The 22,473-nt window shown below is 61.5% G+C and overlaps 1 protein-coding gene across 1 annotated transcript; it reads right to left on the bottom strand.

Annotated features, from left to right (window-relative positions):
* Positions 1-296: 296 nt before the first annotated feature.
* Positions 297-22,473, bottom strand: LOC115603575 (transcription activator BRG1-like). Its single transcript, XM_030475519.1, is given in 35 exon segments — positions 297-653; positions 1,531-1,670; positions 1,765-1,897; positions 1,978-2,079; positions 3,659-3,767; positions 3,872-4,137; positions 5,629-5,847; positions 6,485-6,562; positions 6,882-6,980; positions 7,526-7,753; positions 8,908-9,071; positions 10,557-10,723; positions 10,816-10,862; positions 11,980-12,066; positions 12,289-12,396; positions 12,492-12,605; positions 12,925-13,167; positions 13,552-13,662; positions 13,837-13,903; positions 14,009-14,172; positions 14,260-14,410; positions 14,499-14,617; positions 14,722-14,779; positions 15,038-15,168; positions 15,320-15,370; positions 15,448-15,615; positions 15,706-15,879; positions 16,714-16,887; positions 16,971-17,097; positions 18,291-18,549; positions 20,278-20,299; positions 20,301-20,377; positions 20,613-20,999; positions 21,493-21,625; positions 22,102-22,473. Coding segments are annotated over 35 exon segments (4,932 nt in total). The 5' UTR covers positions 22,324-22,473; the 3' UTR covers positions 297-620.

Here is a 22,473-nt window from a genome sequence, read left to right as displayed (position 1 = left end):
CCCCCTACAGACTCTCCATAGACCGCCCCATAGACTCTCCATAGACCCCCCCATAGACCCTCCATAGAGCCCCCCATACTCTCCATAGACCCTCCCTAGTCTCCCCATAGACCTCCCCCTATACTCTCCACAGACCCCCCCCCAGACTGTCCATAGACATCCACAGACCCCCCCATCGATCCCCCCAACCCCCTTTAACCCCCCCAGCCCTCCCCTCAGGTGCCCCCCCAACCTTCCAGACCCCCCCAAGGTCCCCCTGACCCCCCCCCCCCCCCGGACCCACAGATTTCGTTGCCTTTCTCTTAGTTTAGTTTATTACTGCTCAAAATCCAGTGACAGCGACAGGCGCCGGCGGCGGCCGCGGGGGGGCCGGTGACACCATTGGGGGCCGGTGACGCCGCGGTGGGGCCGGTGACACCATTGGGGGCCGGTGACGCCGTGGGGGGCGCTCGGCAGTATAAATATGGAGGTTTTATACAGGGTGCAGCTACGGCCTCGGTACCGGGAGAGCTACCGGGGGGGGGGGGGGACACGGGACACGGGGCTGGGGGGGGGGACAGGACATGGATGGCGCCGGGGGCCGGAGCCGCGGAATGTGGGTTCAGTCTCCTCGGGCTGCCTCAGTCTTCCTCAGTGCCGCTGCCGGAGCGATCCTGCGGGAACGGGGGAGCTCAGGGATGGTGCTGGGAGGGAGGAGGGGGCAGTTGGGGGGCAGGAGCTGGGGGTGGGAGGCAGGAGGAGGGGGTTGTGGGGCAGGAACAGGGGTTGTGGGGCAGGAGGTGGTGGTTGTGGGGCAGGAGCAGGAGTTGTGGGGCAGGAGGAAGCGGTTGGGGGGCAGGAGGAGGCGGTTGTGGGGCAGGAGGAAGCAGTTGTGGTGCAGGAGGAGGAGGTTGTGGGGCAGGAGGCAGCAGCTGTGGGGCAGGAATAGGAGTTGTGGGGCAGGAAGAAGCGGTTGTGGTGCAGGAGGAAGCAGTTGGGGGGCAGGAGGAGGCAGTTGTGGGGCAGGAGGAAGCACTTGGGGGGCAGGAGGAAGCACTTGGGGGGCAGGAATAGGAGTTGTGGTGCAGCAGGAAGCGATTGTGGTGCAGAAGGAAGCAGTTGGGGGGCAGGAGGAAGCTGTTGTGGGGCAGGAGGAAGCACTTGGGGGGCAGGAGGAAGCACTTGGGGGGCAGGAATAGGAGTTGTGGTGCAGCAGGAAGCGATTGTGGTGCAGAAGGAAGCACTTGGGGGGCAGGAGGAGGCAGTTGTGGGGCAGGAGCAAGGGTTGTGGTGCAGGAGGAAGCACTTGGGGGCAGGAGGAAGCGGTTGGGGGGCAGGAGGAGGCGGTTGTGGGGCAGGAGGAGGCAGTTGTGGGGCAGGAATAGGAGTTGTGGTGCAGCAGGAAGCGATTGTGGTGCAGGAGGAAGCAATTAGGGGGCAGAAGGAGGCAGGTGTGGGGCAGGAGCAGGGGTTGTGGGGCAGGAGGAGGCACTTGGGGGGCAGGAGGAAGCACTTGTGGGGCAGGAGGCGGCGGTCGTGGGGCTCCATTACCTCCTCCTGCTCCTCGTCGCTGTCGTCGTCGCTCACCACGGGCTTGGCGCGGGCGCTGCGGCTCGTGCGCCGCCGGCCTTTGCCGCGCTCCGGCGCCTTCTCCTTGCGGCCCAGCTTGATCTTCACCTTCACCGAGCGCGCTGCGGCCGCACGGGGAGGATGAGGATGAGGATGGGGATGGGGATGGGGGGCAGGACGAGCGCGGCGCTGGGGTCTCCCCATTGGGATACTCACACTCGGACTCGGAGCCTTCCTCTTCGCCGTCCTCCTCCTCGTCGCTGTCGTCGCCGTCGCTCTCCTCCTCCTTCTCGATCTTCTGCCGCACGCTGGTGAACACCGACTGCAGCACGATGGAGTCCTCGTAGATCTGGGGGGGGGAAGGAGCCGGTGGGCGCGGGACGGAGCCGGCGGTGGCCGCGGCGGCGCCGGGGCCGGGCCCCCACTCACCAGCGAGCCCTCGAGGTTGAAGGTCTGCGCGTTCTGGCACAGCAGCATCACGTCCTTCTCCAGGTCGTTGAGGCTCCGGTACTTGTGGTTGCGGATCCGCTCCTGCGCGAAGGGAAGGGAAGGGTGGGGAGGGGACGGGTTCATGCTCTTGGCAAATGCCAACGGGCACAACCCAACGCTGATGGACACAGCCCAATGCCAACAGGCACAACCCAACGCCAATGGCACAACCTAATGCCAATGGTACAACCCAACACCGACAGGCACAACCCAAAGTGGATGGGCACAACCCAATGCCAATGGCACAACCCAACACCAACGGGCACAACTCAACACCAACAGGCACAACCCAACACTGAAGGGCACGACCCAATGCCAATGGCACAACCCAACACTGATGGGCACAACCCAACACCGATGGGCACAACCCAACACCAATGGGCACAACCCAAAGTGGATGGACACAACCCAACGCCAATGGCACAACCCAACGCCAATGGCACAACCCAACACCGATGGGCACAACCCAAAGTGGATGGACACAACCCAAAGTGGATGGACACAACCCAATGCCAATGGCACAACCCAACACCGATGGGCACAACCCAACACCGATGGGCACAACCCAACACTGATGGGCACAACCCAAAGTGGATGGACACAACCCAATGCTGCTGGGCACAACCCAACATGAACAGGCACAACCCAACACCAATAGCACTACCCAACACCAATGGGCACAACTCAACACTGACGGGCACAACCCAAAGTGGATCGACACAACCCAATGCCAATGGCACAACCCAACACCAATGGGCACAACCCAACACCAATGGGCACAGCCCAACACCAACGGGCACAACCCAACACCAATGGGCACAACCCAACACCAATGGGCACAACTCAACACTGACGGGCACAACCCAAAGTGGATGGGCACAACCCAATGCCAATGGCACAACCCAACACCAACGGGCACAACCCAACACTAACAGGCACAACCCAATGCCAATGGCACAACCCAACACCAACGGGCACAACCCAACACTAACAGGCACAACCCAACGCCAACGGGCACAAACCAATGCCAATGGCACAACCCAACACCAGTGGGCACAACCCAACACTGAAGGGCACAACCCAACACCAATGGGCACAACCCAACACCAATGGGCACAACCCAACACCAATGGGCACAACTCAACACTGACGGGCACAACCCAAAGTGGATGGGCACAACCCAATGCCAATGGCACAACCCAACACCAACGGGCACAACCCAACACTAACAGGCACAACCCAATGCCAATGGCACAACCCAACACCAACGGGCACAACCCAACACTAACAGGCACAACCCAACGCCAACGGGCACAAACCAATGCCAATGGCACAACCCAACACCAGTGGGCACAACCCAACACTGAAGGGCACAACCCAACACCAATGGGCACAACCCAACACCAGTGGGCACAACCCAACACCAATGGGCACAACCCAACACCAGTGGGCACAACCCAACACTGAAGGGCACAACCCAACACCGATGGGCACAACCCAACACTGAAGGGCACAACCCAACACCGATGGGCACAACCCAACGCCGTGGTTTGCCTGCACCCATCGCAGTAGCCACAGCCCCATCCATTGGCGCCCGGTGCCGGCGCGGTGCCGCCGTTACCTTGATCTTCTTGAAGTCCACGGGCTTGCGGATGAGCTCGTAGTACTCGGGCAGCTCCTTGCGGGACGGCAGCTGGATGAAGACCTCGCTGAGCTGCCGTCCACTGCTGCTGCAAAGAGACACGGCGTGGCACCACCGGCACCCGCCCCAACGCGCCCCACGGCACCGACACGCCGCGCCCCGCTCCGAGCGGGGACACGCCGCGGCTCTTACCTGTCCTTGTACTTGATGACGGCGTCCACGATCTTCTTCATCTTCTTGGTGAGGTTGGGGGGGTTCGGTGAGAGCTTCTCTGCCGGCGGCCGCCCGCGCTTCTTCTGCTTCTTGCTCTCCTCGTCCTTGTCGCGGCTGCGGGTGCTGGTGGTGCCGGCGGCGGCGGCGGCGCCAGAGCCCACGTCCGGGTCCCGCTTCCGCTTCCGAGAGGATTTCTTCTGGCGAACCTCCTCCTCGATCTCCTCCAGCGTCCCCTCCTCGATGGCCTGCGCAGGATGAGGCCGCTAGCACGGGGCTGCTGCCCGAGCCCCCCCCACCCCCCCAGCCCCACCGCGCCACCGCTTGGGGGTCGGTTCCTGGCTCCGTGGGGCCACGATGGTGGTTTTGGGGTGACCGTGAAGGTCCCTCACTGGGTGGGTCATCAGGGGATGGGGAGAAAGGAGCCGGCACCAAGAGCCTCGTGGAGCCACCATCACGTCGCCCTCCTGCTGCTCAGAGCAGGCCCTGGCTATGGCACAGCCCCATGCCTGGCTATGGCACAGCCCCATGCCCGGCTACGGCACAGCTCCATGCCTCACTATGGCACAGCCCCACGCCTGGCTATGGCACACAGCTCCATGCCTGGCTACGGCACAGCTCCATGCCTGGCTACGGCACAGCTCCATGTCTCACTATGGCACAGCCCCACGCCTGGCTATGGCACACAGCTCCATGCCTGGCTACGGCACAGCCCCATGCCTGGCTATGGCACACAGCCCCATGCCTGGCTATGGCACAGCCCCATGTCTGGCTACGGCACAGCTCCATGCCTGGCTATGGCACACAGCCCTGTGCCTGGCTATGGCACAGCTCCATGCCTGGCTATGGCACACAGCCCCATGCCTGACTACAGCACAGCTCCATGCCTCACTATGGCACAGCTCCATGCCTCACTATGGCACAGCCCCATGCCTGGCTATGGCACACAGCCCCATGCCTGGTTATGGCACACAGCCCCATGCCTGGTTATGGCACAGCCCCATGCCTGGCTATGGCACAGCCCCATGCCCGGCTACGGCACAGCTCCATGCCTCACTATGGCACAGCTCCGTGCCTGGCTATGGCACACAGCCCTGTGCCTGGCTATGGCACACAGCTCCATGCCTGGCTATGGCACAGCCCCATGCCTGACTACGGCACAGCTCCATGCCTCACTATGGCACAGCCCCATGCCTGGCTATGGCACAGCCCCATGCCTCACTATGGCACAGCTCCGTGCCTGGCTATGGCACAGCCCCACGCCTGGCTATGGCACACAGCCCCACGCCTGGCTATGGCACGGCCTCATGCCTGGCTATGGCACACAGCCCCATGTCTGGCTATGGCACAGCCCCAGGTCTGGCTATGGCACAGCTCTGTGCCTGGCTATGGCACAGCCCCACACCTGGCTATGGCACAGCTCTGTGCCTAGCTCTGGCACAGAGCTCCATGTCTCACTATGGCACAGCCCCACGCCTGGCTACAGCACAGCTCTGTGCCTGGCTATGGCATACAGCTCCATGCCTCGCTATGGCACCGCCCCATGTCTGGCTATGCCACAGCCCCATTCCTGGCTATGGCACACAGCTCTGTGCCTGGCTATGGCACAGCCCCATGCCGGGCACCACGGGCACGGGGGTTGCCAGGCCAGGTTTTGGTGAGGTTCCCGGCCCGGGGCGGTGGTACCGGGGGCCGCGGCGGTGAGAAGCCATTGCAGAACGATGCTGTACCATGTATACCTTGAGCCACTGCTTCTCCGTCAGCGAGTCGCTGTAATCCACCTCCTTGCGGTGCCGCGAGCCGCGGCCGAACATCTTCTCCTCCTCCTCCTCGCAGGTCAAGCGCTCGACCTCGGCGTCGTCCTTGATGATCCAAGAGGGCAGCTCGTCCTCCTCCATCAGCCGGGGTTTGCGCTTGGGGTTCCGGGCCTCCTCGCGCCGCCGGTCCAGGTCCATGCGCTGCAACGAGAGGGCTTTGCCTTCTGGGGGGCTGCAGCACCCGAGGGGCACCCGCACGGTGGTGACACCACCTCCTGCCATGGGCTGGGGGGACCCAGCGAGGGCTTGGGGGGTGTTTTGGTGGCCACCGGCTCCCAGCAGCTTGGTGGAGGCGGTGGGAGACACCCCCCCCGGTGCTGCCGGCGCCGTGGGGCAGCGCCTGTGCCCGTGGCTCTGCTCTGCACCAGCTTCACCGGTGCGGGCCGTGGCGTTGGGCATGGACACCCTCACTAAGGGGTTGCCCAAAGGAGGCTCCACGTTGGGATCCCTCCATTCTGAGGAGCTTTTCCTCCTCATTCCATGCTCCTCGTCCCACCAACAGGGACGATTTTGGGTGGGCAACCGGCTTTTGGGTGCGTTCTGCTGCGGCGCAGCCTCATCTCCTCCTCCCCACAGCAGGTCCCTTCCTCCTGCTCCCCCCGAGCTCGGCCCTTACCAGAGCCGGGATCATCCTGGCTTGGCCCCTGCTCTCCAGTTTGGTTTTACCTGCTGGTGACTCGCTCCCAAGCAGGGAATTCTCAGAGAGAGCGGCTGTTTTAGCCGCTACTCGGGAGCACCACAGGCACCATCCTCCACCTCCAGCCGCTCCAATGCTCACCATGAAGAGGTCAAACTCCTCCTCGTGCCGGGCAATCATCTGGTTGACCGTTTCATCGTCGGGAACTTCATCTTCCTCCTGCAGGGATGGAGAAGGCGGCGGCTGAGGGCGAGCCATTGCTCGGAGCACGGCGCTACCACCCGACGCGTGGGGACACGTGGTGCTGTGTGTGTCGTCTGCTATGTTCTGCATTGATTTTGGGGGGGGTGGTGGTGCTGGGGGGGGTGTGTGTGTGTGTTTCTCTTTTTTGGGGGGGGGGGGAGGGGGGCCCTCAATCGGTCTCTCTACGTTCTCCACGGTGCAAAGAGCACCGGCGGGAGCTGGCAACGTGCGGTGGCCGACTCAGCAGCGAGGCCGAGGATTGAATGGGCGTGGAGACTGAACAACCCCCTCTCACCTTTAGAGGTGGTTCCTCCAACTCAGCGGTCAGGCACAGGGTGGAGGCAGTGTGGGGGAAGCTGCCACTGCCACTGCCGCTGCCCGCGCTGTATCTGTTCTGTGGATAAATAGAGGACTTCAGTCTCCAGGGCTGTCAATCCGGCACCTCTCACCGACGCGAAACAAGGAACCCCTCGCTACCACTAGGAACAGCCATCGGGTCATGAAGGGCTTGGGTTGGAAGGGACCTTAAGGCTCAGCTAGTTCCAACCCCCTGCCACGGGCAGGGGCACCTTCCACTAGAGCAGGTTGCTCCAAGCCCCTGTGTCCAACCTGGCCTTGAACACTGCCAGGGATGGGGCAGCCACAGCTTCTCTGGGCTAGAGACTGAGATCTATCGCTTTATCGTGGACTCATGGAGTGGGTTGGGTTGGAAGGGACCTTAAAGCTCATCCAGTTCCAACCCCCTGCCACGGGCAGGGACACCTTCCACTAGAGCAGGTTGCTCCAAGCCCCTGTGTCCAACCTGGCCTTGAACACTGCCAGGGATGGAGGGGGCCGAGCTGGTCATGCTCCTCTGGGACGCACCGAGCCGTGTGTGGAGCGCGAGGCCGGCCACACGTTCTGCAGTCAATGGAGGCCGCTGCCTGCGCTGCCCCTTACCTCGTCCTGCTCCTCGTGCTCCAGGATGGCCTGCAGGAAGGCTCTCCGCTCGTGGCTGGATGACTTCTGGTCAAACATTCCGGCCTGGATGACCTTCTGGTCCACGTTCAGCTTGTACTTGGCGGCGGCGAGGATCTTCTCCTCCACGCTGTTGACGGTGCAGAGGCGGAGGACGCGCACCTCGTTCTGCTGCCCGATGCGGTGCGCCCGGTCCTGGGCCTGCAGGTCCTGCCGGGTTACAAAGACGTTGTCAATCCTCGGGATCGTCCCCAGGGAGCCGGTTCCGGCGTTCCGAGGCCTCGGCGCGGGCAGGGATCATGGAGCGGCGGCTGCGCGAGGCTCCGGCCGTGCCGGGCCCTGGCTCTTGGGCAAGGCTGGTCCCAGGGACACGGCGGTGGTGGATGGGTGATGGATCATGGATGGATGACGGATGGATGGATGTGGCTGTGTCTTCATCCCCGGGCTGGAGCCGCCAGCACCGGCTGCGTGTCTCAGAGAGGGGCCGATGCTTGAGAGCTCTTCGAGGAGCTGTTGTCTCCGTTCACTTTGCTCCCTTAGTGTGGTTTTAGGTTGGTCTGGTTGGTTGGTTTTGGGTTGGTTTGGTTGGATTTGGTTGGTTGGTTTTGGGTTGGTTTGGTTGGATTTGGTTGGTTGGTTTGGTTGAATTTGGTTGGTTGGTTTTGGGTTGGTTTGGTTGGCTTTGGGTTGATTTCCAGGTTGGTTTGATTGATTTTGGGTACATTTGGTTGCTGGTGGTTTTGAGTTGATTTGGTTGGCTGTTATCGGATTGGTTGGTTTTAGGTTGGTTGGTTGTTTTTGGGTTGGTTGGCTTTAGGTGGGTTGGTTGGTGTTGTGCTGGTTGGTTTTGGGTGGGTCGGTTTTAGGTTGGTTGGTGGTGGCTTAGTTGACTGGTTGGTTTTGGGTTGGTTGGTTGGTTTTAAGTTGGTTTTGGGTTGGTTGGTTGGTTGGTGTTTGGTTGGTTGGTTGGTGTTGGGTTGTTGGTTGGTTGGTGTTTGGTTGGCTGGTTTTGGGTTGGTTGGTTGGTTGGTGTTGGGTTGTTGGTTGGTTGGTGTTGGGTTGGTTGGTTGGTTGGTTTTGGGTTGTTGGTTGGTTGGTGTTGGGTTGGTTGGTTGGTTGGTTGGTGTTGGGTTGGTTGGTGTTTGGTTGGCTGGTTTTGGATTGGTTGGTTGGTTGGTGTTGGGTTGTTGGTTGGTTGGTGTTGGGTTGGTTGGTTTTGGGTTGGTTGGTTGGTCGGTGTTGGGTTGGTTGGTCGGTGTTAGGTTGGTTGGTTGGTTGGTGTTGGGTTGGTTGGTGTTAGGTTGGTTGATTGGTTGGTGTTGGGTTGTTGGTTGGTTGGTTGGTGGTGAGCTGTGTATCTGTACCTGGTGAGGGTTCCAGTCGCTGTCGAAGATGATGACGGTGTCGGCCGACTGGAGGTTGAGGCCCAGCCCGCCGGCGCGAGTGCTCAGCAGGAAGATGAAGTACTCGGAGCCCGGCTCGTTGAACGTCTTCAGCAACATGCCCCGGTCCTCGGCCTTCGTGGTCCCTGCGGGCAGAGCGGGGGGTTAATCCTGCCCGGAGCAGAGCCGGGGAACAGGGACATGGAACACTTGAGAGAAGAGCCGGAGCTCAGGATGTGCCCGGCTTCAAGGCGGCATTTGAGGGGGGCAGCAGCAGGAGCTGGGGCTCAGCCAGCCCCGAGGGTCTCCCCACGCTGGGAATTGTTCCATGGTGGGACCGGGACATGGACTGGGAGGAGGAACCGCGGCTCATGGAGCTGCTTTGGTCTCATTCTGCACCTCGGCTCCGCAGCGGCTCAAAGCTGCGCCTGGGCTGGATCGGGAAAGAGCCGGCACCAAATCCAGGGATTCATTAAGGAGCTGGCTCCAAATCTAGGGATTCATTAAGGAGCCAGTATCAAATCTAGGGCTTCATTACAGAGCCAGTACCAAACCCATGGACTCATTAAGGAACTGGCACCAAATCCAAGGATTCATTACAGAGCCAGCACCAAACCCATGGATTCATTAAGGAACTGGCACCAAATTCATGGATTCATTAAGGAGCCGGCACCAAACCCATGGATTCATTAAGGAGCTGGCACCAAACCCATGGATTCATTAAGGAGCTGGCACCAAATCCTTGGATTCATTAAGGAGCCAGCACTAAACCCATGGATTCTTTAAGGAGCCAGCAACAAATCCAGGGATTCATTAAGGAGCCGGCACCAAACCCATGGATTCATTAAGGAGCCAGCACCAAATTCACGGATTCATTAAGGAGCCGGCACCAAACCCAGGGATTCATTAAGGAGCCGGCACCAAACCCAGGGATTCTTTAAGGAGCTGGCACCAAACCCAGGGATTCATTAAGGAGCCGGCACCAAATCCATGGATTCATTAAGGAGCCGGCACCAAATCCATGGATTCATTAAGGAGCTGGCACCAAATCCATGGATTCTTTAAGGAGCTGGCACCAAACCCAGGGATTCATTAAGGAGCCAGCACCAAATCCAGGGCTTCGTTAAGGAGCCGGCACCAAACCCATGGATTCATTAAGGAACCAGCACCAAATCCATGGATTCATTAAGGAGCTGGCACCAAACCCATGGATTCTTTAAGGAGCCGGCACCAAATCCAGGCATTCATTATAGAGCCAGCACCAAACCCGTGGATTCATTAAGGAACTGGCACCAAATCCAGGGCTTCATTAAGGAGCCGGCACCAAATCCAGGGATTCATTACAGACCCAGCACTGCTTTTTGCTGGCAAAGAGTGTTCGGGTCTGCACCGGCTCCGGCAGCCCCACGGCTTCACCGGCACCGTTCCTGCACCCGCTGAAGGACGGTTGGGTTCGTGCTCACGTGGCACCAAGCACCTTCCAGCTCAAACCCGGCATTCCCCAATCCCTGTGTACTTCCAGCACCAGCCCTCCTGGCTGCCAGGATCCGGCACCCGTTGGGTGCTCCATCTCTTTGCTCTTTGTTCCCCATCTCCTTTGGGAGACGCCGGTGGCCGCCGCCGGCACTCACCGTCCAGCCTGAGGTATTTGAACCCGCGGTAGGCGAAGTAATCTTCCATGATGGTCATGAGCGAGGTCATCTGGCAGAAGAGCAGCACCTTGTGGTTGGTGGCTCGGAGCTTGGGAAGGATCCTGTCGAGGAGCTCGAACTTGCCGGAGGCGCGGTACAAATCCAGCCTGGGAAGGAGGGAAGGAGAAGAGGGAGACGAGGGGTTGGGAGGAGAAACCCCACGTGGCTCCTCCTCGCGGCTCTTGCCCATCTCACTCACCCCTGCACGATGCCTCCCGTGAAGCCCAAGTGCTCGGAGAAGGATTCCTGCAACCAGGAAGAGAAACGGCGTCAGGATCCGTCCATGCGGCCAAAGGAACCTGATGGATGGCCTGGAAGTGGCCTCGAAGTGGTCCAGGAGAGAACCATGGGGTGACGCGGGGATCCCGCTCCCGCATCGCTTTGGGAAGTGCTGAGGGTGTTCCCAAGGAGCTCATCCCGGTGGGATACACCCATTTGGCATCACCGTGCTCACAGGAAGCGGTTTTGGGGCCAAAAGGGGTGTTTTGGAGGTGGCCTGACCGGCACGGTGCCGGCGTGAAGCCCGGCACAGGGAGGGCAACGCTCCGTCGGGGCCATGGCCGCAGGAGCTCTTGGGTTGATCCCATTTGGGTTGATCCCCTGTTGGGTTGATCCCATTTGGGTTGATCCCCTGTTGGGTTTAACCCTCATTGGGTTGATCCCAGTTGGGTTTATGACCTATTAGGTTTATCCCAGTTGGGTTCATCCCCCATTGGGTTGATCCCAGTTGGGTTGATGACCCGTTGGGTTGATGACCCGTTGGGTTTAACCCCCATTGGGTTGATCCCAGTTCGGTTTATGAACAGTTAGGTTTATCCCAGTTGGGTTGATCCCAGTTGGGTTGATGACCCATTGGGTTTAATCCCCATTGGGTTGATCCCACTTGGGTTGATGACCCATTGGGTTTAATCCCCATTGGGCTGATCCCAGTTGGGCTGATCCCAGTTGGGCTGATCCCAGTTGGGCTGATGATTCATTGGGTTGATTCCCCATTGGGTTTAAGCCCCACTGGGTTGATCCCAGTTGGGTTGATGACCCGTTGGGTTTAACCCCCATTGGGTTGATCCCAGTTGGGCTGATCCCACTTGGGTTGATGACTCATTGGGTTGATTCCCCATTGGATTTAAGCCCCACTGGGTTGATCCCAGTTGGGTCGATGACCCGTTGGGTTTAACCCCCATTGGGCCGATGACCCATTAGGTTGATCCCAGTTGGGTTGATGACTCATTGGCTTGGTTCCCCATTGGATTTAAGCCCCACTGGGTTGATCCCAGTTGGGTTGATCCCTATGGAGGAGGCCACGGTACAGTTTTCCACAGTTTCCCAGAGCTGTTTCCCACCATTCCCAGAGTTCCCACCTTACCTCGATGTGCTGGAACATGTAGGGGTGGTTGCAGATCTTCCGCAGCTGCATGATGGTGTTCATGAGGGTTTTGGTGCCTCCTTTACCCTGTGCCAAGGAGACAGACAATCAGACATCCCGCTTTCCTGAGGAACATTCCGGAAGCGCTCGGCCGGAATTCCCACTTGATTTCCCCATGGCTTTGAAACCCTTTTGCTTATAAAAGGGGGGTTTCGTGCTGTGGTGATGAGCAGCAGGAGCAAGACCAGCCCCCCTCACCCCGGTGGCATTCCCACCCATCCCAAAACAGGGATGCTCCCATATCCACACCTTCTTGTCCTTCTCGGAGCCGTCGGTGAGGAGCACACCCTTGGCCTGCATGTGCCTGTAGAGGACACGCTGCAGCGCCGACATGTCGCACTTGATCACGTATTCCACCTGCGGAGGAGCACGGAGCAATGAACCCCCCCAGCACGGCCCCGGCTCATCCCGGAGCCCCACACGAATCCCATGGGATAGGGAGGAGCCCTCACCTTCTCGGGTAGTTGCGCTTCCACTTCCTTCTTGAGGCGGCGCAGCAGGAAGGGCCGCAGCACCTTGTGCAAGCGCCGGATGATCAGGATTGTTTCCTCCTCGTTCAGGTCCACCTGCGGCACCGGGAGAGGAACCGTCACCAAAGGGATGTTCTTCCCATGGGATCCCCCCGGGATTCCCGGGATCGGTGGGGGAGCCAGGACCCCAAAAGCCCATTTGATGTGACCGTCGCTGTTGGCTTTGCACCAAATCCGTTTGGCACCATGGTTCAAGCACTACGCGACCGGCTCCGACATTCCACCCTCAGGAGAAGCATTCACCCACCTCCCATTTGCTCCATCAGCCCCATCCCAAAGCCAGGATGTTTTCCAAGGGGAATCTGGGTGCTGTGAGGAGGCGGATGAGCCCCTCACCGCAGCCTCTGGGCCGTACCTTCTCGCCCGTCATGGCGAAGGGAGCGTTGAACCACTGCTCGAAGGTGCTGCAGCTCTTGAAGATGGTCGGCAGGAGGAAGTTGAGGAGGGCCCAAAGCTCCGGGAGCTTGTTCTGCAGCGGGGTCCCAGTGAGGAGCAGCCGCCGTGGGGCCACGTAGTGTGTGTTGAGCACCTGGGTGAGCTTGCAGTGGTGGTTCTTCATGCGGTGGCCCTCGTCCACGATCATGTACTTCCATCGGATCTGGAGAGAGGAGGAGGAGGATGAGGATCAGAGACATCCAGGATGGATCCATCCACCCAGGAAGAGAGAGGAAGGAAGAACACCAGCACCACCATGGTCCAAGGTTGACCCCAAGCACTGAACTGCTGTGTGGCTCTTCGTGATGTCCCCAACCCAGGGGACACCCCAATGTTTAATCTTCACCCTGTGGTGCTGGGACAGCGCAGAACCCCCCCCTCAGCGTCCAGCAACCACCTCGTAAGGGTTCTACTGAATGTTCCTCATCCCATGAATTGGATTGATTAAACAAAGAACAAAAGTAAGAGAAAGTGGGAGAATCCAAAGGGAAAGATCACTTGAGATGAGGAGATTCTTCTGCTCCTGCCCCAGCCCGAGAGGACCCACCTTGGCCAGGATGTGCTTGTCCTTGATGATGTATTCGTACGTGGTGAGCAGCACGTTGAACTTCCCGCTGCGGAGCTGAGGGACGAAGGCGCGTCTCGCTGCCGGGGAGCCCTGCGTTGGGAATTCCCAATGGGAACGGTGAAGGGGAGGGACAAACAAACACGGGGCTCGTCGATTTAGTGCCAGGAACCATCCCAGATCTCGTGGGATGATGGAAATGAAGCTTGGAAGGAGGAAAAGGTGAAGCTGCAGGAGCCCAGGGGCGAACCCAATGCCAGTACTTGCCTTGTACGAGACCTTCACCACAGAAGGAGCCCACTTGTCGAACTCATAGGCCCAATTGGACAATGTTCTGGGGGGAAAACCAAGAGAATTGGTCAAACAGGCCCCGGTGCTGTGGGAAGCACCCGGCAGAGCCCGGTCCCAAGGCCTGGCCAAGCAAGACTCCGGTGCTTACGAGAGCGGGACGATGATGAGGAAGGGCCCGTTGATGCGCTTGTGCTCCATGAGGTACGTGATGAGAGCGATGGTCTGGATGGTCTTGCCCAGCCCCATCTCATCGGCCAGGATGCCGTTCAGGTTGTTGTTGTACAGGGACACCAACCACTCCAACCCCTTGATCTATGGGGAAAACAGGGATGAAGGGCTGGGAAGAAGCCGGCTGCAGGCCCAGGAGGTGCCCGTTGGATGCTTCCTGCAGCTCCTCACCTGGTATTGCTTGAGGACCCCGTTGACCATGAGCGTGGATTGCTTGTCCACCCGCTCGGTGACGGCGTGGGCCACGGCGTAGTAGGACTGCAGGCCCCGGGCCAGCGCCTGCGACACCCCGTACTCATCATCCACGTCCTGCTTGGCGTTCCTGCCCCCCGGGAGAAGATGGGATGAGGGAAGGGATCTCTTTGGAGGAAGCCCCATGGATCCCGCTCCTCGTGTTGGGAAGGACTCACTCAATGATGTGCCTGGCGTCCACCTCGGACACGTCGTCGCTGTCGGGGTCGGGGATCTTCTTCTTCTCCTCCACAGGCAGCGTGGGCTGCGCGGGCTGTGGCTGCTCCTCCTCCTCCTCCTGCCGGGACGCAACCCCTGAGCACAAACCCCTTTGTGCCTCCTTCCATGGGGCTGATCTTGCAGCCAGGGACCCGCCGTTGCCCCTCGAGGGCAGCTCCTCACCTCCTCTTCCTCCTCGGACCCACTCTCTTCGCTGTCAGAGCGCGGAGCCACCTCGTACCTGGTTCAGTGCAAACAGGGACACTTCATTGCAACAGGACCAGCCCCTTGTGTTTCATCTCCACTTCTTGTCACCATGATCCCGTTTCCCATAAAACACTCATTTATCCCCTCCCTTAATCCCAACTTCCACACGTGCTCTTGGGAACGCGGCCGGAGCCACCCACCAACCCCCTCCCTTTCCCTTGGGAGGCTGATGGGGTCTTTCCCACCCATCCCACTGCTGCTCCCAACGTCATTCCCACCGGAGGGCACTGACCCGGGGTTCATCTCCAGCCATGCCTCCAGCTGCCCGGCCTTGGGCGCGTCGGTGCCGGTCAGGATCTTCCCACTCTCCACATGGATCACTTTGACTGGGAGGTCGCTCATTTGGCTCGTCTCATCCAGCGGCTGCGGGGTCAAAGCAGGACCGTGGCGGGAGCAGAGCTTTGGCTCCGGAGCCCTCACCATGGGGGAAGGTGGATCTGCACCAAGCTTAGGCAGGGGAGGGCCAAATCCTGCCTCCACCCTGGGCTTGGCATGGAGCTGGGTCTGGTCTCACCTCGCCATCGGGGCCGATCGCCGGCGGCTGCCCCTCCGCGTTCTCTGCCTTCTGCAGGAGGAGGATGGTTGTGAGTGGTGGCACCAAAGGAGGAGCCAAAACCCGGCCGGGCCCCGCGTCCAACCCACCTTCTTCTTCTTCTTCTTCTTCTTCTCCTTGGCCACCTGCGCGGCCTTGTGCTGCCGCACCAGCTCCGTCAGGTTGGCCACGTACTCGTCCGTCTGCTGCAGCAGGTAGGCCAAGCGCTTGTCCTTCTTCTGGTCGATGAGCTTGCGGTAGCCTTCCTCATCCTCAGCCTGCGGGAAGGGACCATTAACCCCCCCCTTTGACCACATAGAGCCCCCCCCCGGGCACCCCAAAGCATCCCCCCCCCCCAGCCCCACTACCATGAGGCGCCGCATCCGCTCCTTCTCGATGCGCTCATTCTCCTTCTTCTGCTCGCGCTCGGTGTTGGCGTGGTACGTGGCCACGGCCTTGGTCAGCTTCTGGATCTTCCCGGTCACCGAGCGGTGGTATTCCTTGAAATCCTTGGCGTGCTGCAGGATGCTGTTGAGGTATTCCTGAAGGGAAAGGGAGAGCCGAGCCCGGCTGTGAGCACAGAGCCCGAACGAGACCAAACCAGAGCCCAAACCATCAGCACAGAGCCCAAACCAAGAGCCCAGCGCCCAAACAAGAGACCAAACCAGAGCCCAAACCATCAGCACAGAGCCCAAACAAGAGACCAAACCAGAGCCCAAACCCCAAACCATGAGCCCAAAGCCCAAACCATCAGCACAGAGCCCAACCGTGAGCCCAAACCACAAAGCCAGAGCCCAAACCAGAGCTCAGAGCCCAAACCATGAACCCAGAACCCAAACCATGAGCCCAGAGCCCAAAGCCCAAACCAGAGACCAAACCATAAACCCAGAGCCCAAACCAGACCCTAAACCAGGACCCCAGAGCCTAAAGTCTAAACCATGAACCCAGAGCCCAAACCAGGAGCCCAGAGCCCAAACCAGAGCCCAAAGCATGAGCCCAGAGCCCAAACCAGGAGCCCAGAGCCCGAACCATGAGCCAGGAGCCCAATCCAAGAGATCAGAGCCCAAACCAGACCCTAAACCAGGAGCCCAGAGCCCAAAGCCCAAACCAGGAGCCCGGAGAGCAAACCAGGAGCTCAGAGCCCAAACCAGAGCCCAAAACACGAACCCAGAGCCCAAACCATGAGCCCACAGCCCAACCCAGGAGCTCAAACCATGACACCAGAGCCCAAATCATGACCCAGAGCCCAAACCAGGAGCCCAGAGCCCAAACCATGAATCCAGAGCCCAAACCAGAGCCTAAACCAGGAGCCCAGAGCCTAAACCAGGAGCCCAGAGCCCAAACCAGAGCCCAAACCAGGAGCCCAGAGCCCAAACCTGGTGCTTCTGGCGGCGCTTCCGCTCCTGCTCGATCTTCTGCTGCTTCTCCAGCTTCTCGGTGATGCGGGCCTCGCGCAGCGACTGCCTCTTGCTCCTCTTGTAGGCCTTGGCGTTGAGCGCCGTCTCCAGCGCCGTGTCCCGCCGCATGCACACCACCACCTCCTGCCGCAGCTTTGGGGCATCCCGAGGGATAAATCCCAGCGCTCCATCCCCCGGGGCTCCCCCGGGGCTCCCCCGGTGCTGCCGGGGCTTACCTGGCGCTGGAAGTTGAGCAGCCGAAGCGCCTTGAGCTCGATGGTGGCTTTGGTCCGCAGGTCCCCGGCCAGGGAGCCCGGCAGGTTCTCCAGCTCCTGGATGCGGTGAGCGATGCGGGCCTGGAGCCTGCAGGGGGGTACACAGCGGGGCTGAGGGCTCATCCAGCCCCATTCCAGCCCCATTCCAGCCCCATCCCAGCTCCATTCCAGCCCCATCCCAGCCCAATTCCAGCTCCATCCCAGCCCCATCCCAGCTCCATCCCAGCCCCATCCCAGCCCCATTCCAGCCCCATCTCAGCCTCATCCAGCTCCATCCCAGCCCCATTCCAGCCCCATTCCAGCTCCATTCCAGCTCCATCCCAGCCCCATCCCAGCCCCATTCCAGCCCCATCCCAGCTCCATCCCAGCCCCATTCCAGCCCCATCCCAGCTCCATCCCAGCCTCATCCCAGCCCCATTCCAGCCCCATCCCAGCCCCATCCCAGCCTCATCCCAGCTCCATCCCAGCCTCATCCCAGCCCCATTCCAGCTCCATCCCAGCCTCATCCCAGCCTCATCCCAGCCCCATCCCAGCCCCATCCCAGCTCCATTCCAGCCTCATCCCAGCTCCATCCCAGCCTCATCCCAGCTCCATCCCAGCCCCATCCCAGCTCCATCCCAGCCTCATCCCAGCTCCATCCCAGCCCCATCCCAGCTCCATTCCAGCCTCATCCCAGCCCCATTCCAGCTCCATCCCAGCCTCATCCCAGCCTCATCCCAGCCCTATCCCAGCCCCATCCCAGCCCCATCCCAGCTCCATTCCAGCCTCATCCCAGCTCCATCCCAGCCTCATCCCAGCTCCATCCCAGCCCCATTCCAGCCCCATCCCACCCTCATTCCCTTTGGATCCCACCCCTCGCTAACTCTGAGCCTACGACCAGAGCCAAGCCTTAGCTCCACTCGGAGTTGAGGGAGCCCATCCTGAACCCCCTGACTCCATGGGCGCGTGTCCCCTGCTCCGCACCTTTGGTGCCTCTTCCCATCACCTTTAGCTCCCTCCCCCTTCCCTTTCCCTTCCCCAGCTTGAACCCTGCTGCCAAATTCCACCGAGAAACCCCCTCCGGCTGCTCCCGGTGCTGCCTTTGCTCCTCCTCCAGCCCCCCAAACTCCTCCGTCGGTGGCACCAAAGGGAACAACCTGCTCCCTACACGCCTTTACCCCCCCTTCTCCTTGCGGGGAGCAGGATTAGACCCCCCCAACCCAAAGGCTCCGCAGCTCTCAATGCACCGGGGCTGGGGCAGCACCCCGCTGGACTGGGATCCGGGGATGCTCCGGGACCCACCGGTACTCGCGCTCCTGCAGGATCTCCACCGGGTCGAGCCCGCGCGGTTTCTGGATGGGCGTGATGCGGTTCTGCTTCTGGTGCAGCTGCACCATGGGCGCGGGCTGCGCCGGCTGCCCCGGCGACTGCGTCTGCGGCGGCATCACCGGCGAGGCGGCGGGCGGCACGGCCGGGGGCGCCGGCGACGGCCGCCCCGTGGGCTGCGGCGCCAGCAGCTTCTGCGGGGCGCTGGTGGGCGCCGCGGCGTTGGCCAGCGGCCCTGCGGGGACACGCGCGGGGCGGCGGGATGGGCGCGGGGCGCGCGGGGGAGCGAGGGGGCCTTGGGGTGCACACATGGGGAGCGCATGGGAGCACATGGCGGGACCTTGGGGTGCACATGGGAGCACATGGGGGGCCTTGGGGTGCACACATGAGGCATGCATGGGAGCGCATGGGGGGCCTTGGGGTGCACATGGGAGCGCATGGGGGGCCTTGGGGTGCACATGGGAGCGCATGGGGGGCCTTGGGGTGCACATGGGAGCGCATGGGGGGCCTTGGGGTGCACATGGGAGTGCATGGGGGGCCTTGGGGTGCACATGGGGAGCGATGGGGGCCTTGAGGTGCACATGGGGTGCGCATGGGAGCGCATGGGGGGCCTTGGGGTGCACATGGGAGCGCATGGGAGCACACATGGGAGCACATGGGGGGCCTTGGGGTGCACATGGGAGCGATGGGGGCCTTGGGGTGCACACATGGGGTGCACATGGGGGGCCTTAGGGTGCACACATGGGGTGCGCATGGGAGCGCATGGGGGGCCTTGGGGTGCACATGGGGTGCGCATGGGAGTGCACGGGGGGCCTTGGGGTGCACATGGGGTGCGCATGGGAGTGCACGGGGGGCCTTGGGGTGCACATGGGGTGCACATGGGAGCACATGGGGGGCCTTGGGGTGCACATGGGGTGCGCATGGGAGCACATGGGGTGCGCATGGGGGGCCTTGGGAGCGCACATGGGAGCGATGGGGGCCTTGGGGTGCACATGGGGTGTGCATGGGAGCGCACGTGGGGCCTTGGGGTGCACATGGGGCACACATGGGAGCACACATGGAAGCACACACGGGAGCACATGGGGGGCCTTGGGGTGCACATGGGGTGCGCATGGGAGCACACATGGGAGCACACACAGGGCCTTGGGTGCACATAGAGCGCACATGGGAGCACACATGGGAGCACACACGGGGCCTTGGGATGCACACATGGGAGCACACGTGGGGCCTTGGGGTGCACATGTGAGCACACATGGGAGCGCACATGGGAGCACACACGCAGCATTGGGATGCACACGGGGCACACATGGGAGCACACATGGGGCCCTGGGAGTGCACACATGGGAGCACACACACGGCCTTGGGATACACATGGGAGCACACGTGGAAGCGCACATGGGGCCTTGGGGTGCACATGGGGCACACATGGGAGCACACACGGGGCTTGGGATGCACACGGGAGTGCACATGGGAGCACATGCGGGGTATTGGGGTGCACATGGGGCGCACATGGGAGCACACATGGAAGCACACACGGGAGCACACACGGGACCTTGGGATACACATGTGAGCGCACATGGGAGCGCACAGGGCCTCAGGATACACATGGAAGCACACACAGGGGTTCAGGACTGCACACATGGGAGCACACATGGAGCCTCAGGAGGGCATACATGGGGCACACATGGGAGCACACACAGGATCATACATAAAACACACATGGGAGCACACACAGGATCACACATGGGGCACACACGGGAGTACACACGAAGGCTCAGGATGGCACACACGTGACATACATGGGAGCACACACGGTGCCTTGGGACACACATGGGAGCCCACATGGGAGCACACACACGTGACACACATGGGAGCACACACATGGGAGCACACAGGGGTTTTGGGCCACACACGGGAGCGATGAGGCCTCAGGAGGCCACACGTGACACACACACGGTCTCACCTTCCGGCCAGGGCTTGGGGGGGGGCCCCGGGCGGCTGCCCCGGCATCCCGGGGGGAACTCCGGAGGGGCCGGGCGGGGGCATGTTGGGCCCTCCCATTCCTGCAGCAGGGAAAAGCCTGGTTAGGCTCCAAACCGAACCAACGGGAGCTCAGCTTGGCCATAGGGAAGCTCATCCCTGCGAGCGTGCTGGGACACCGGGATGGGTTGAGCGGAGAACGTTTGGCTGCCCCATCCCAACATCCAAATCCACATTGGACCAACCTGCATTCAGCTGCGGATCCGAATGGGATGCTCCTTTCCATCCCACCCCATTCCCAGCTCCCCGTGTGCTCACCATGAGGTCTGCTGTAGTTCGGAGGTGTGGGTCCCGGGCCGGGCCCTTGCACTTGGCCTTGCACCGGCCCCGTGGCGGCCACGGAGGGCGGAGGTAGCGTGGCCATGGGCTGCTGCAGGCCGGGCACGGGCCGCTTGCCCTGCACGGCCATCTGGAGGTGCTCGGGCAGCGGCTGCCCCCGCGCCAGCATCTTGTAGGCCATGATCTGAGCGCGGAGCTGATGGAGCTGGTTCTGGTTGAAAGGGGTCGGGCCGCGGCTCTGCTGCCCCAGAGCCTGGGGGTCGGCTCCATCCAGCGGCCCCGAGGCCATGGCGGCGCCGGAGGACGGGCCGTTGGCCGGCACCGGGCTGGAAGCGTGTTCGGAGCCGCCGAGAGGTGATGGGTATCCTGGAGGAGGGAAAACAGGGAGCACAGGGCTGGGAATGGGAACAGCGGGGCAGGGGAAGGGGGAAAACTGCCCCCTCCATGGTGGAGCTGGAGGATGGGAAGCTCCGGAGAGCTTCATCCAACCCAAACCCATGGATTTGGGAAGGAGGGGCATGAGCAAAGGTTGGCACTTGAGTTCTCATGCAGGGGGAAAAGAACCCCCCAAAATCATGGATTTAGGGATGGATGCATGCAGGGAATTCCTCCCTTCTCATGCATGGAGCCCATGGGGTGCAGGGTGGGGGGAAAGAACCCCCCAAATCCCTGTGGGAACAGTGTGTCCACCACCACAACCTCAGCACAGACGCTGGGCCATGCAAAGAGACAGAGCCAAGTATTCACGGCATTCCTTGTGCATTTCCTTATCCCATGGGATAAATGTGAGCAGGAAAGAGAAGCCACCCCCCCCGGAAGAGGCTGCAGAGCCCCATGCGCTTGGTTTAAACACACCAACCTTGGGAATGCTGGTCCATGGGGCTGGGGGGAGGCCCCATCCCCGCGTGCCCGCCCGGCCGCAGCCCCATCCCCTTCATCTGCCCGTAGCGAGGGTCGTCGCTCAGCCCCTTCTCGTGCAGGGGGTCCATGGGCTGGGGGGGGGACACACACAAAAACACCCCCAGGATCAGAGCCCTGACAGGGCAGCGGCCCCAGAGCCCCCCCATGAGCACAAAGGGTTGTGAAGGTTGGTGGTGCTGAAGGTGATGGGCACAAGGGAGGAGAAGGGGTTTGGGGGTTCTATGGTTTGGGGGGGTCGGGTTGTCCTGAGCTCCCCATTCCCACCTTAATCCCCTTTCCTTAAGCACGGATAATGAGATCCGTGGTGCAGATCACCCCCAACATTCCCACCTCAGGGGCAATATGATGCAGGAGCATTCCCAAGGAACGGATTCCATGGGAAACACACCCATTCCCATGCCTGGGACCCAAACCCAGCTCCAAAACCACACCCGGCATTCCCACATTTTCCACCCCGGAGGCAACACGCTGCAGGAGCACCCCCCAGCGATGGATTCCAAGGGGAAGCGAGGCCATTCCCGGAGGTGGGACGCGGCTCCGGCCTCACCTTATGGAGCTGGTGGAGGTTGTCCTGAGCGTATCCCGCCGGTCCCTGCGGCGGCAGCGGGTGCCCGGCCGAGGGGGGGCCGGGGCTGGGCCCCATCATGCTGTGAGCGGAGCCGGGCGAGGGGCCGGGGCTGGGCCCCAGCATGGCCCCGGGGGAGGGCCCCGGCCCCGGGGAGGGCCCCGGCCGCGGCGTCCCGCCCATCGGGGGGTCCGGGGTTGACATGGTCACTGCCGGGATAATGGAGCCGTCACCACCGGGATAATGGAGCCGTCACCACCAGGATACCGGAGTTGTCACCGCTGGGATAATGGAGCCGTCACCGCTGGGATACCGGAGCCGTCACCACCGGGATACCGGAGCCGTCACCACCGG

This window comes from Strigops habroptila, unplaced genomic scaffold (genome assembly GCF_004027225.2).
Source record: "Strigops habroptila isolate Jane unplaced genomic scaffold, bStrHab1.2.pri NW_022045640.1_ctg1, whole genome shotgun sequence".
NCBI lineage: Eukaryota > Metazoa > Chordata > Aves > Psittaciformes > Psittacidae > Strigops > Strigops habroptila.
The sequence above is the reverse complement of the archived record's forward strand: the minus strand, read 5'-3'. Positions and strand labels throughout refer to the sequence as shown.